Source organism: Pituophis catenifer, unplaced genomic scaffold (genome assembly GCF_029215685.1).
Source record: "Pituophis catenifer annectens isolate HBS135680 unplaced genomic scaffold, rPitCat1.0.hap2 SCAF_14, whole genome shotgun sequence".
Classification (NCBI taxonomy): Eukaryota; Metazoa; Chordata; class Lepidosauria; order Squamata; family Colubridae; genus Pituophis; species Pituophis catenifer.
The window spans coordinates 21,846,284-21,861,515 of NW_027256894.1; the positions used below are offsets into that span (position 1 = coordinate 21,846,284).

The 15,232-nt window shown below is 48.6% G+C and overlaps 2 protein-coding genes across 2 annotated transcripts in view; one reads left to right on the plus strand and one right to left on the minus strand.

Moving 5' to 3' along the window:
• The window catches only part of SIN3A (SIN3 transcription regulator family member A), a 32,063-nt gene extending 28,508 nt beyond the window's left edge, over positions 1–3,555 (plus strand). The window contains exon 21 of the mRNA XM_070953275.1: positions 212–3,555. Within this exon, the coding sequence (XP_070809376.1) occupies positions 212–442 (231 nt within the window). The 3' untranslated portion in view covers positions 443–3,555. The remainder of the gene's footprint in view (positions 1–211) is intronic.
• Positions 3,556–7,798: 4,243 nt separating this feature from the next.
• Positions 7,799–13,879, minus strand: CRABP1 (cellular retinoic acid binding protein 1). The gene is given in 5 exon segments (XM_070953669.1): positions 7,799–7,893; positions 9,642–9,755; positions 12,925–13,062; positions 13,064–13,106; positions 13,809–13,879. Coding segments are annotated over 5 exon segments (417 nt in total). The 3' UTR covers positions 7,799–7,842.
• Positions 13,880–15,232: the final 1,353 nt, after the last annotated feature.

The window sequence follows — 15,232 nt, forward strand, 5'->3', positions numbered from 1 at the left end:
ATGCCACCTTTTTTTGATAATTGGCACCCCTCTCAGGTTAGCACTCAAGTCCCGTTAGATGATGATCATCAAGCACACGATCAGATTTCTGGCCCGGGGAATGTGACCCTCCCCAGTTAGGATCCGGCCCACTCCGGCTTGACCGCTTGCAGCCCCACAAGCGGAATTTTCCAGAAAGCCAAGATGGTCACCCTCCCTTCCTCCCCCGCAGTCCCACGAGCGAGTCAGCAAGAGGCTGCACCAGCGTTTCCAGGCCTGGGTGGATCGGTGGACGAAGGAGCACATCACCCGGGAGATGGCGGCCGAAACGAGCCAGTGGCTCATGGGCGAGGCCTTGGAGGGCCTCCTGCCCTGCACCACCACTCGCGAGGCCGAGGACTTGCATTTTGTGAGCATCAACAAATACCGCGTGAAATACAGCACAATCTGTAAGACGCCCTGAACGCCGGTTGCGGGGAGGGAAAAGAGGGAAAAGGAAACGTGTTTGGTTGGAGGGGAGGGGAGGAGCACCCCCCCTCACACACACACACACACACACCCCGCGGAGGGCAGTGCGGCGCGGGCCAAATAAGGAGGACAGATTCCTCTCCCCCGCTTCCCCTTACTCGCGCGGCTCCGTGACCCGACACTTCCCGCGACTCAATCCGACCGGAGACGTCCCGGGGCCTGTTTTCCCATCGGTCTTGTGGAACCGAAGCCAGCCCGGCACCCAGGAGCAGCGCCCACGTCGGCCTGCGGGCACGGAAGCTCCACGAATCGCCCGAGGGGAGACGCACCTGGCCTCTACCCACCAGCAGCAGCCCTGATCCTTCGGGTGCTTTGAGTAACTCGACGAGACTCGGTGCGTGACATATCTCCCCCCCCCTTTCTCCCCCTCCCCCTCCTTCCCGAAAGACACGAGTTTTAAGTCCAGACTCTTTTAAGGAACACCAGAAGTGCGGCGTCCCTCGTCTCCACGGGCCTCGGCGGCAGACTTTTTGCAAACTTTGAGCTGCTTCCTGAGTTCTGCAGACCAACCGGGGGTGGGTAGGTCAGACCCCCCCCCCCCCCCCCGGGCGTCTACGGGTCTGCCGTTTCAACTTTTCCTTCTCATCCGTTGCGCTCCTGTGACCGGGAACTCCCGACGTCCCTAAACCGATTTAAGATCAGTCTGTTCTTTCTAGTGCCAGTGGAACTACCGTTTTATTTGGGTTTTATTATTATTATTATTATTATTATTATGACTATTATTATGTTTTGTACCTGCTTGTTTACTAGGCTCTTAGTGCCATGCACCAGCTGTCCACACACACACACACACACACACACACACACACAGCCTCTCTCTCTCTCTCTCTCTCTCTCTCTCTCTCTCTCTCTCACACACACACACACAATCTTCTCAGTCACACATGCACGCTTTGACAATAGCAACCACAACCGAGTTTAAACCGGTTCTTCGCCTTCGGCTCCCATCCATCTTGCTTTCCTGGTTGGTTTTTTTTTGTTTTTGTTTTTTTTTTTTGTAAATAAATGTACATATTTGTCGATTTTTTTTTAATTAAAAGAATAAGTGTGCTTAACGTGCTAGTACAACTCTTACTAGCCTTTTTTTTTTTTTTTTTTTGAGTTACCGGATGGTTTCAGGGTTTTTTGGTACCTTACAGGGCGAGAGCGGCGAAATCATTTTATTACACTTTCTACCAAAGGGAGTTGTCGTTGTAATGCTTTCGTGTGAAGGTTGTTTCTCTCTCTCTCTCTCTCTCTCTCTCTCTTTTTATTTTTATTTTTTTGTAAGAATAAACGAAACCCCCTCCCCCGCCACACAGACACACAAATAAATGAACAATAAGGAGAAGGATCTTAGTTCTTCCTGGGAAAGAGAGACAGGGCTTGCCTGGACCCCTTCGCTCTGTTCTGAGAGGCTGCTTTTGGTAGGAGATCTATTGGATCTACTCATCAGGGAGAATCTACTTGAGCACAGGTGGGGGGGGTGGGGAGTGAGAACCGGGGGTGCAAGAATACACACGTACCGCAGCTCAACACATTTTCAAGCCGCTGTTTAATAGACAAATCTACTGTCTACATCTCGCTCTTGCTTTCAGTTCAGGTTTTGGGTGGGTGGCTTTGGATCCACCAACCGGGTCTTCCAGCCAACCTCAGACTTCGGGGGAAAGTGAGGCTGGGCTCCCTCGTTGAGGGTGACGGGGCTTTTTGTACCACTTTCTCTGCTGCTTTGGGAAAATAAAACATGGTTAAGTAACAAACCAGTATTGAACAGAGCCGCATTCCTCTGCGCGGGGACAAGCCCAGAAATAGTTAAAGAAGGTGAAGTGAAGGATGGGATTTCAGCTTTGAGATGATTCCCATGTCTTTAATACATATATATATATATTTTCCATGTATTATGGAAGGCAGGCAGAGAAATAGGAAAGGGGTCTTCGCACGACTGTCCTGGAAGTTGTGAGCAGTCAGAGGCTTTGTGCTTTTCAAAAAGATAGGCTTCCCTGCACATGGGCTGCTGGGTTTTAGTTATACACACAAACACACAGACACTTGCAGAGAGAGAGACACACACACACACATACACACCTAATCAGTCGGGCAGTCTCTCAGAACAGTCTCGTGATGGTCCAAGGCAACGGGACGGAAAAGAGAGAAGGCACCTGCGGGAATTCTCTCGCACTATTGGAAAAGGGGGGCTTGGAGTTGGTAGGGCGGGGCGGGGTGGGGTGGTGGGGAAGACTCCCCAGGGAAGGAGACGGGGCACAGCAGTAGCAGCTCCTCCGAGCCAGAATCCAATAAGCAAAATCTCGAGTATGCCAGCAATAAACTTTAACCTCCCCCCACGCTCCCATCCTGGCCTTGTTAATAAGGGAGGTTGGGAAGGGGCTGCGGGGAGGGTCTCGGCAGGGCCATTGCGGAGTGCCCCACGCGGCTTGTGCGCGTCTCCCCTCTGCTCCACTCTCAGAGTCATCTCCGGCGCGTCTGCCCCCCCTCCTCCCATTTCCTGGTGGGCTTCCAAAAACAAGAACGTCTCGCCCTGGTTTTCTTCCACGAATTTTACCCAAGATTTTCCTTGAGCGGGGCAGAAAAAAATCAGGGCAGAATCCTTGCGGTTCCCAGGTCTGGAGTGGGGGGGACGGGGGGGACGGGACCGAATCGCCTTCAAGCCTACCGAAACTCCAGACCCCCCCCCTCTAGTGGGGGGTTTCCCAATGTTGCTTTTCTCTCCCCCCCCCACCCCACCCTCCGGTCCCCATTATCCTGGTGTCTGACATCTAAGATCCAAGGTCCAATCCTGGCCTGTGCCAACAACAACACAAGGTGTTCCTTCTGATTTTAAAAATGGCTTTCGTATTCTGTAATGTGCTTCTTCTTTTTCTTCTCCTCCTTCTCCTCTTCCTCCTTTCTTCTTCTCCTTCTCTTCCTCCTCAGTCTAATCATCCTCCCCCCTTCTTCTTCTTCTACCCCTTACTTCTTCTCTTTTTTCTCCTTTTTGCCACCTATTCATGTGATGATTTCTATACAGATGTTGTAAACTTGACTGTAGTGCAGTATGTCCATTAAAACTATCAGGGCTACTTGTGTTATCAATCTGGGTTGTCCTTCCTGGTCACTCCCGGTCAGCCACAAGTCTTCACTGCCGGGATCTGAAAAGCACGTAGTCAGAGCTCTTTTAATTCGGATGCGGCGCCTCTGGTGCGCGCAGGACTTTGGCGCCAGCAACGATTCCCCTCCGGTTCAAAAGCTAAGATAGTTTTATAAAGGATGATAGTTCTATGATGCTGAGAGAGAGGCTCATGTATTTCTTGCAATTCGGTGACGTTGTTATAGCTATCCATGCTAACAGGATCTGTTGTTTGCCCCACCACCCCTCCAAGGAGGTGGACATTGAGTAGAAGGTGCCAGGCTCCAAATTCAGAAGCCCACCTAAAATAATCCCATGTCTCATAAAGCAAGCCTTCCAATATTTGAGGGGCTCCCACAGAGAGGAGGAAGGGACTCAAGCTATTCTCCAAAGCACCCAAAGGCCAGACAAGGAACAATGGATGGAAACTGATCAAGGAGAGATTCAGCCTGGAAATAAGGAGGAACTTTCTGACAGTGAGAACAATCAACCCATGGAACAGAAGTTGCCTTCAGAAGTCGTGGGAGCTTCATCACTGGAGGCTTTCAAGAAGAGACTGGACAGCCATTTGTCAGAAATGGTGTAGGGTCTCCTGCTTGGGCGGGGGGTTGGACTAGATGACCTAAAAGGTCCCTTCCAACTCTGTTAATCTGTATTGTACTGTTGTCTCCAACCTTGGCACCTTTACGATTTGTGGACTTCAACTCCCAGCTCTACTGGTTGAGGAATTCTGGGAGTTGAAGTCTACAAATCATAAAGTCGCCAAGGTCAGAGGCCCCTGTCATTCAAAAAAAAAAAAAAACCCCAGACCCCCCAGGAAGGTAGCCCAGCCCATGAAACACGCCTCAAAACTGATTTCATTTGGTCTTGTTGGAGCTATCCAAGGTCCTGCAGCTTCTACCTGATCATTTTACTTCCCTGCCCCGTCGGAGGGATTGATTCTCCAGTGTTCCTTCCTTCCTTAGATATTTCAAACTTTAAAACGGGCCACATTTTGTTTGGTACAAGGATTTTTTTTCTGGCTTCCTGTCATTTTTTTTTTTTTAATAACGCTGGCATTCGCTGTATTTAAACCGTGATCGACAGCACTGCTCGTAGTAAACATGAGCATGGCTGGTTGCAAACATTTCATTCCCCGACTAGGTAACGCCTTCAGTGGCCGGGTGGGGTTGATATAGTGATCATTAGTTATGGATGATGTTACCTTGTTGGGTCCTGAAACGTCTGCAACCAACCAGCCAAGCTCAGAGAGCACCAAGCCGAGCTTGAGACCTTCTCTTCCGTTGGTGCATAGTGGTTCATTTGCAGAGTGCCTTGAGATCCGTGGCTTCCCTTTGTTGTTTTATGTTCACAACTCTGGAGCCGTTGACCAGTTTGGGGGGATGTGCCGTAAAGGTTATTTGTATGGAGTGTGGAAAAGTTACCTAAACTGGATGGGGGCATTTGTGTTTTTAAAAGGAATTGGGTATGTCTAGTCTAGTGAAAAGAAGGACCATGGGTGACATGATAGCAAGTCATCCAATATCTCAGGGGCTTCCCCAAAGAAGAGGGAGTCAAGCTCTTCTCCAAAGCACCTGAAGGCAGGACAAGAAGCAACGGGTGGAAACTCATCAAGGAGAGAAGCAACTGAGAACTTCCTAACCGTGAGAACAGTTAACGGAATAGCTTGCTTCTTAGAAGTCGTGGTTGCTCCATCACTGAAGGTTTTGAACCAGAGATCAGGCCACCATTCGTCTGAGATGATAATAGGATCTCTGGCTTCAGCAGGAGGTTGGACTAGAAGACCTCCGAGGCCCCTTCCGACTCTTGTCATCCTGTTAAAAGGGCATTTGAGAGTGCCTGTCAGTGTTTACTTCCGATTCGGAGAGGTTGAAAAGCCGGCAAAAATTCTCCTTATTTTTCTTCCTGTTCGGCTCACCAGCTGAAAGGATTTTTAATAAGGACAGAATGGACTTGCCAGCAGGGAGGGTGTGCACCGAATGTCGATAGAGTTCCTCCAGTGTGAAAACTCAGCCCATAAACCTCAGCGTGCTAACTCGTGTGTGTGCACCAGGCACGATGTGAATCCAAGACCAATATTGTTTTGTTTGCCTTGTGATCAGAGAGTCGGGGTGGGTTGGGGTTTCCCCCTCTCTCTGTGTTGATGTTTGAATCCATTTGGAAATATTTCCGAATCCTTCTGAACATTGTTTTGTTTTGTTTTTTCCCCCTTAAATACCAGCCTGGCAATTTATTTATTTATTCTTTTGGGAGCATGTGAAACAGTCATACAAAATCTGGCCCAGTGTCCTTATCTCTTAATTAGGTCAGCTTCTGAATGACAAGCTTGGGATAAACACACACACACACACAAACGCACACATACGCCCCATAAAATAGAATTGCCGAGTTCAAAGTGTCCATAAAATTAACGCGGCCTGAATGAATTCAGACTTAATTTTACAGGCCACTGCCTCGGTTTTGTGAACCTGTGCCCCACAACGGTGCCACCCAAATTAGCCACGAAGGGCTTCCCTTTTCATTAAGGATTGGGGTCGAAGGCAGATGAAGCAGCCGATTGTCCTAAGGAGGGAATGTCACACAATTAAGGGAGCTGCCCCATCCCTTCTGCGTGAATGCTGCCTTTAAAAAACAAAAATCATTAAAAGGAAAATATTCGCCGAGCTTTCGTTCTGTGGCCAGGCCTTTGGGAACTTCCTCTGATTCAGAAAGAGTTTAATGGTGAACTGGATAGTTTCCATAAAAATTAAATTGTTGGTTAAGTGTTTTGTTTTTTTCCCCCTCCCCCATTCAAATGTCTGAAAGAGACACAGGATCTGGGGGTCCGGCACTAGAGAGTTCCTAAAATAGTTTCCAGCTTGAAAATGTCTATGTGATAGAAGCAGATAATGGGGGGAAATAATTGCATCAATTAGATGGAAGGCAGGTTTTTGTCATGGTCTCTCCGATTTCCCAGAACGTGGATTCTCATCCGTGTGTTTCTCAGCCTGGAAAAGCGAAATCCTGCATTTGCACATTTGTACCTTAAGGAAATGCCATGAGACCATTGAAAACAGAGAAATGTTTCCTTAAGTTGCTAGTTTTCCACATTCAGGAAATTTTTGCATAAAAGGCTGTTCTGCACAGATGAACCTAAAGAGGTTTTTTTTTTGGAGTCCTTGGTGCTCTCTGAGCTTGGTGGTTTTCCTGCGGACATTTCATGACCCAACAAGGTAACATCATCAGTGCTGGAAGGGAGTGGGGGGTTTGCTCTTTTTAAGCACTGATGATGTTACCTAGTTGGGTCATGAAACATCCGCAAGAAAACAACCAACCTCCGAGAGCACCCAGGAACCCCTCATTTCGGCCCCGAGCTACAAATATTCTCTTCCAATTATTCTTTCCAGATTAAGATCAATGTTCTCATTTGCAAAAATTAAATCAGGGGGCAGAACTGCTCCAGTCACCTGAAAAACACACGGATGTGTATGATTACAACAGGCCTGTGTATTGCGGCTTGACCTGAAATACTCCCCAATTTGATAAGAGGCCATAATTAGGTAGTTAACTATGATGGGGGGGGGGGGCGCGGCGGAGAACAACAACCCTGGTCTATAGGGAGTGATTTCCACTAATCTTTTTACAGCAACAAATTCCTTAAGTTAAAAAGAAAAAAAAAGTGAGGCTTTGTGCAAAGCACAGCACGGAGCAATTGCAGCTGCTTTTTAAAAAAAAAAAAACCAGCTAAAACAAGCAGGTAAGACACCTGTCGTAGCAAAGGTGTCAGTTTGGAGCTTCTACCCCTCCCATTGCGTCGTTTGACTTGTCTGGATGTACTTTGATAAGTAAAAGAAGCGATCGATTTGCAAAGCGTGGTGGACAAGAACCAAGGGATTTTAATCATCACTGCTCGGATTGTACAAATGTGAAGCTATATAAATACCAGTGAGCAGTGGCAGGGAAGTGAAAGGGGGGGGGGGTTTGTACCCGCAAACACACACACACATGCACGCACACGCAAAACCTACGGGGACCTGGATTCGCCATCTAAGCAAAACGGGGGGGGGGATCTCGAGATAGGGCCGGCGAGCTGGGATTTGCAACGACATGTACGATCACGCAGGAGGCCAGCCCGTTAAAACAACACGCGAGGATGTTTACTCGGCAGGACTTGTGTTCACAACCACCTGCTGTTGATCCTCCGGCTTTTCCTGCAAGGGGAGGGGGGAAGGGAGGGCAGGTTGGTCTTTTTTTCACTCTCGCGTGTAAATCCTCGTGCACACAACGTCATCGGCGCCAAAGGTCTGCAAAGAGGAGGAAAAAAGGAGAGAACCTGAAACCAGGAGAAGATTTTTCCGTTAAGTTTTTTTGTAGGGAAGACCGTGCTTGGTGGGGGGCGAGGGGTGCACTTTGCTGGTTTGAGACCAAGAAGCCAACATCTCTGCAGAAGGCACCCAGTTTGGGAAGAAGCTGTTGAACCTTCGTCCTACTTGGAGACTTTCTAACGTCGTTCCTCCTAAGGTTCAAAAGTCTCTGAAGAAATGCCTCATCTGGTCTCCTAATTCTCGGAAAGACGGGAGTTCTTGCCTTGCTGGGATGTACCTAGAATTTGGAAGACCTCCAAAGCAGGTGCACAATTTTGCTGAGTTTGAACACCTTCAATTCCATCCACAGGTAGCCCTCCACTTAAGACCAGTTGGTTCAGTGACCATGCAACGGCAACTGAAAAAAGGTGACACTCGCCAACAGTTGCAGCCTCCCCAGGGTCAAAATTCAGATACTTAGCAACCGACTCCTATTTATTATGACGCTTGCAATGATCACGTGATCATCTTTTTGTGACCTCCTGACAAGCAAACTCAAAAGGAGGAAACCAGATTCCCTTAACAACCGTGTGGCTAACTGAACAGCTGCCGTGATTTGCTTAATAACCGTCACTGCAAGAAAGGCCCTAATGTGAGACAAAAAGCACAACTGTCTCAATTAGCCACAGGAATTTCGGGTTCAATTTTGGTCCTTAAGTCGAGGACTACCTGTACTGCTCAGAGTTGGGTCTTGTCGTGCTTCTTCAGAACATGCGGGATTCAAGCTAGCTTGGGCCCAAGTGATGGCTTAAAGGGGTGGGGGGGAAATGCTGGCATCACTCCAGATCAAAGAGAGATGCCAGATCAGAGCTCTCCAACCTTGGTAGTTTTAAGACTTGTGGACTTCAACTCCCAGAATTGAAGTCCACAAGTCTTAAAAGTTGCCAAGGTTGGAGACACACACACCCCCTGTGCCTGATGACTTTCAGATCTTACGTTGGAATGTTTTGACCTGTGGCGCTCAGTTTGGGAGAAGGTTCCTTGGTCTGCGTTCCACTATATGACGCGTGGGCCTTTGTGTATGTATGTGTGTTGAGTGAGTGAGCTAGAGAAGGGAGGAGGACAAGACCTGTTCTCGTAACTGAAAACTTTTCCTTTGGTGATAACCAATTTTGGAACTAACTCCCTTCTTCATTTCATCTTTTAATTATCTTAACTTTTGTATTGTATGTATTTTAATTTTGGCTGTTCACCGCCCTGAGTCCCTTTTGGGAGAAGGGCGGTATACAAATTAAAATTAAAATAAATAAATAAATCCCGGGCCAACAGGCCTGGAGGCTTATGGAAAATCATTAAAAATGTTCAGATGGAGGTCGAAATCTCATTGCAATTTTCTCCCAGTGGAACAGACTTCACAGGGGTGAGGAGGGGGTGTAGGAATTAAGAGGCTGTACCCTTTCACTTCCAGTGCACCTTTAAAAAAAAAAACAAGGGAGTGAATGTGAGAATTCAAGCCTTTTTAAGAATTTGGCCTTTCTATCCTGGGCTGAACGTTGTCATTCAAATTCCAAGGTTGCATATAACAGAACGGAATTGTGAAAAGGCTGTGCTCAACCCAGTTTAAATTTAGGGGTTGGTGGTGGTTTTTTTTTTTTTTTTTTAGCATGCTATCCAAATATTGAGAGCAGCTCTTCTCTTGGGGAGGTGGTGGGACTTGCTCAGCTGTCCTTAAAGCTCAAAACTCTTACCAAAATCAGCTCATCTCCAGCCAGTTCTCTTGTCCAGTACGTTTTGGGACCTTGGCCATCCAGAAGTGTTTGCTTGCAATAAAGCTTGTTTTCGTTTTCCCAAGTGGCTAAACTCTGCAAGAAAATATTTGCCCCTCGCGATGGACGGGAGGGGAGGTCAGATATTAGGACAACACCTGCAAATGAGCTTCCATCCATGCAGCAGATGCCAGGCAGAACAAAGCACCTTTTACAATTCTGTGGGCAGCTCAGAAGGGCCTAACTTCCAATTAGGGCTGGGAAAAAACTTAAGGCTGAAACTCTAGAGAGAATCAAGAGGGGTGGGGTGAGGGAATGTCTGTGGGTCAGATCTTGGTAGTTGGGCAGATGTTTCTGCATCTGAAGTTCCAGACCTCCCAGAATTGAGGCTTATATTTTCTCCTGGAAACATCCCAGACAGACTTTTATCATTAAATTTATTTTTTTAAAAAAATGAATTTAATGCCAGATTTCATCAGACCAGATTAAGTAAACAAGCCCAGCCAGAAAGAAAAGTTTGCCCTGCTGGATTCCTTCAGCCAAAGATTTGGCTGGTGGTTCCATTTAGAGTTTGGGAAAATTGCTGCTCCAGGCATCTTAAGACAATTAAAGTTTTTTTAAAAAATTGAATTGATCATTGGATCAAGCCACAACCCACATGAAATTGGGGTATAATTCTTCTGATCGTTTCCAGGAACATGACTTATTCCTCTTGTGGCTTTTTTTTTTTGGCACGCCACACCTTATTTAACTCTTTTATAATGCTGTTTGTGGCTTCCCCATTCTCTCTTTTCATCTAGGATCCCCCCAAAATTCCATTTAATCATGATCTTTCTCTTTAAACTGATGGACAGACAAGACGGTGATACCCCGTTCTCAGTCTTATCCCTGCCCTAAGATACTAGTGTTTCTCAATTTTGACCACTTGGACGGACTTCAACTCCCAGAATTCCCCAGCCAGCTCTGGTTCAACATTCCATTTCCCCAACCACTTCCAAGAAGTGCAGCAGAAACTAGGAGCTGGTGAGTTCTAGTTCTAGTCCCATCTTAGGCACAAAGCCAACTGAGTGACCTTCGCACCCGGTGCCTTTCGCACCCTAGGAGGAGGAAGACAAGAGCTTCCAACCGCTTCCCAAAAATCTTGGTCAAGAAAATTCTAGGGACTTGTTCTGTCAATCATGAGGAGGTAATACTGACTCAAAGACACACACACACACACACACACACACACACACACACACACACACACAAAACGCTTAAGAATGCTGGATCATCATAAGAATAACAATACCCGAGTTGGAAGGGACCAACCCAACCCCCTGCTCAAGGAGGAGACCCTATACCATTTCAGACAAAATGTCTCTCCAATCTCTTCTTAGAACTTCAAAAATACACATTCTTCAGGATCCGATCTGGGTCGGTCACCAGAGTTTTTGTCTTCTGAGTTTTTGGACTCGTGCTGGAGCCCCATCTTCAGGGAACTTCTCTCTAACACACTAACACACACTCTGGTAGGAGAACTTCCCTGAGGAGCCCAAAAGCTTGGAAGACAAAATCTGTGGTCCCGGTAACTGACCCACATCGGATCCTGCAACATCCTTAGACATTAGACCAGAGGTCTTCAAACTTGGCAGCTTTAAGACTTGTGGACTTCAACTCCCAGAATTCTCCAGCCAGCTCTGCTGGCTGGAGAATTCTGGGAGTTGAAGTCCACAAGTCTTAAAGCTGCCAAGTTTGAAGACCTCTGCATTAGACATTCGCTTGTATGTTTGCTTCATTCATGAGCTATTCTTCACTTTGCCAGCTGCCAAGAATCAGCCGCTGAGGTTCCCCTCCATATATTTCCCCACAAACAGGAATTAGACATCCCTCAAAATCTTCCCCAAAGCCAAACCAAACTTGCATGCTTTTATAATAATAATAATAATAAAGAGGTCATCACTTGCCAAACTGGGCAGTTATTCAGAAAACTGCCAACCTGAAAGAAATTTCCGAAGTGCAAACATGGTAGGAGGAGCATGTTGGATGAGGCCGGAGGGGAAATCTCAAAGCCAGGCCATTGGACGGGGATGTCCAGCGTCCAAATTCCCAGGGATGCTTGATGACAGGAAAGCCACAGTGAAACCTTCCTGCCCAAAATCCTGATTCATCAGCCCGTCATGGAGAGCAAGCCGGTTGTTGTTCGTTTCTTAGAAGATCCCCAAAGGAGGAAGCGAGAAAGGTTTTGTGGCTCTGGTTTGCCACAAAAGAATAGCAAATTTTTTGCTTTTTTCAAAATTGCTTGTTCAAGAAATTAATCCCCTGGTTTGTGGCTTGCGGGGAGAGCAAAATTCACCTAGACTGACTTCCCTATTTGGGGGGGGGGGGTGTATGTCTGCATCTGGGTTTAAGGTGCACAAGAAAACATTTCTTTGCCTTTGCAGCCTCTTGGGAATCTTGCTCTATTTTACCACTGGATTATGGAGATAATCCACTGGATTTGCTACCTCCAAAGTTGAACAGGGCAGCCGTCTTCGTGTCGGATACCACTCCAATGGGACGTCTGGGGCTAGATAGGGTCAACTCATCCCACCAACTCTTTTTCCCCCACCCCCCATGGGTTTTTGCATGGTGTGGTGTTTCCAGCACAATTTTTTGGGGAGACACGCTGTCAAATCATCCATCTTGGCTTCAAAAAGTTCTCCTAGAAGAGGACAAATGGCCCAACCTTTCTGCGTTGTTCTCAAGAAGTTCCAAGGAACTGTTCTAGATCGGAGGACACTTTTTAACTTTAGGATAGGGATGTCCAAACGTGGTCACTTTGAAACTTGGGGGATTTCAAACTCCCAGAATTTCTCAGCCCTTGGGCAAGTCTTAAAAGTGGCCAAGGTTGGACCCCTCTGCTTTAGGAGGAGCTTCTTATCTCCAGGACATTTGTCCTCTTCTGGGAATGTTGCCCAAAACTCAACCTTGGGAAGAAGAAGGAGAAGGAGGAGGAGGAGGAGGAGGAGGAGGAGGAGGAGGAGAAGGAGGAGGAGAAGGAGAAGGAGAAGGAGAAGGAGAAGGAGAAGGAGAAGAAGAAGAAGAAGAAGAAGAAGAAGAAGGAAGAAGAAGAAGAAGAAGAAGAAGAAGAAGAAGAAGAAGAAGAAGAAGAAGAAGAAGAAGAAGAAGAAAGAAGAAGAAGAAGAAGAAGATGAAGAAGAAGAAGAAGAAGAAGAAGAAGAAGAAGAAGCCCCAAGACCCCACCCTCCCCTTGAATGTCAACGGCCTGGAAGGTCTTACTTACCCTGCACTTCCTTCCATCGACCGTCTCCTCGTCAAAGCTCTCCCCTACTTTGAAGCTGATCTCCATGGTGCGGACGGTGGTGGAGGTCTTGATGTAGAACTGGTCCCCGTCCTGGCGGATCTCCACGTGGGGCTTCGAGGGCGGCGGCCACCGCCACTTTCCGCAGCATGGCGTTCACTCACCTGGGTAGACATGGGCGAGGGCGGGGGGCGTTAACAGGACAGGGAGCCCTGTGGGCGCCAAGGATGGACTGCCCTTACCCAAAGGTCCATTTCCACGCAGCTTGCTTCCCCCACGGATGACATACACACCCAGCCCTGCTGTTGGGTGGGTAGGGGGACCTGGGACCTCAAGAGCTGCCCCAATGACAAGGGGGATCTAAGCAGGTGAAGAATCCCTGCTCTCAAGTGCCCCCCCCCTCCCTTGGCCAGAGGAAACCTGGGTTCCCTTCCCCTTCGTGTCTAAAACCTCTTCTTCGGGATAGGGAAGCACAGCGGGGGCCACGGAAGAGCAGCGCTCCGAGCCCGGCTCCAGCCGCGAGGATACCCCTCCAGAAAGTCCTCTGGCCCCGTTCTCACGCGCCTTGGACTCGCTTCTTCTGCCTCCTCCTCCTCCTCCCTGCCAGCGCCAAGTGCGCTTCCTCTCCAAGAACCGTGTGGCTGCCTCCGTCCTCCTTCCTTCCTTCCTTCCTTCCTTCCCTCCCTCCCTCCCTCCCCGGCTGACTCGCGAGTAAACCCAACACGGCTGGTGTGTGTGTGTGTGTGTGTAAATTGGCCGGGGTTTCTTCCAGCCGCCGCCTTGATGCCTAGCGCCTTGGATAAGCCTTGGAAACCCGAGCCTTCCTCGCTGGGCTACCATCCATCCTTTTTCCCCTCGCGCCTTACCCAGGACTTTCAGTGAGTTCGTCGAAATTCTCGCTGCTTTTCATCTTCCAGGTCCCGGCGAAGTTGGGCATGGCTGGCGGAGGCGAGGCAGGACAGGACCAAAGACGGGACGAGAGGCGAGGCGAGGCGAGGCGAGGCGAAGTGCAGGAGCTCTCCCTCCGTCTGTCCCGCACCGCGAACTGGCCAAAGGACTCCTTTACCCACCCCTCCCTCCCTCCCTCCTCCCTCTTCCTCCTCCCTCCCTCCCCATCCACCCATCCATCCATCTGCCTCTTTTCTATCTCTCCCCCCCACTCCGCTCGGGGCACACAAGCGACGCCTCCGACTCCCCCCACCCCACCCCACCCCATCATCCATCAGCCACCCACGCGCCCCGCCAGCAGCGCCCTCCTTCCTCATCCCCCATCCATCATCCCCTTCCCCATCATCCTGCCAGGCCAGCCACCGACCGCCTGGGTCTTTCCCCCCCAAAAGGGGATTCCCTGCCTTTCTTCGCAGCGCCCTCCCCCCACTCCCCAATTGTACCTCGCTTTGCAGCTGGGAGGCAGCGGGAAGATTCATGGGCCGAGAAGGAGGCGATGACATGGGGAAGGGGGAGAAGCCACCAACCCCACTTGCCCCTTCTGCCCAGCGCTGGATGGTGCAAAGGGGGTTTGGGGGGGGGGAGCATCTCCAAAATCCGAGAGAAGGAAGTGGGTTTTCCCAGCATCTTCCCTGCCACTTCGCCTTCCCTCCCTCCGTTCTAGTGTGGATATTTGGGCTGAATATAGAACACAGAATAACAGATAAAGGAGAATATTTGTAGCTCAGGGTTGAATTATGGGGTCCTTGGTGCTCTCTGAGCTTGGTAGTTTTCCTGCAGCTGTTTCATTACCCAACTAGGTAACATCGTCAGTGCTAGAAGGGAGTGGGATTTGCAGAGTGAAGGAGGAGGAGAAAGAGGAAGAGGAAGAATATGGGGTCCTTGGTGCTCTCTGAGCTGGGTTGTTTTCTTGTAGACGTTTTATGACCCAACTAGGTAACAACATCAGTGCTAATAAGGAGTGGTCTTTTCTGTCAGTTTATACTCTGATGTCTAACAGAGATGGAAGGAACTTTGGAGGTCTTCTACTCCAACCCCCTGCTAAAGGCAGGAAACCCTATACCCTTTCAGGCAAATGATATAGTTTCCAGTCTCTTCTTAAAAGCTTCCAGTATTGGAGCATTCACAACTTCTGGAGGCAAGCTGTTCCACTGGTTAATTGTTCTGACTGTCAGGAAATTCCTCCTTAGTTCTAGATCGCTTCTCTCCTTGATAAATTTCCATTCATTGCTTTGAAAAATAGGTTGACTCCCTCTTCTTTGTAGAAGCCCCTCAAATATTGGAAGACTGCTATCATGTCACCCCTGGTCCTTCTTTTCATTAGACATCCCCAGTTCCTGCA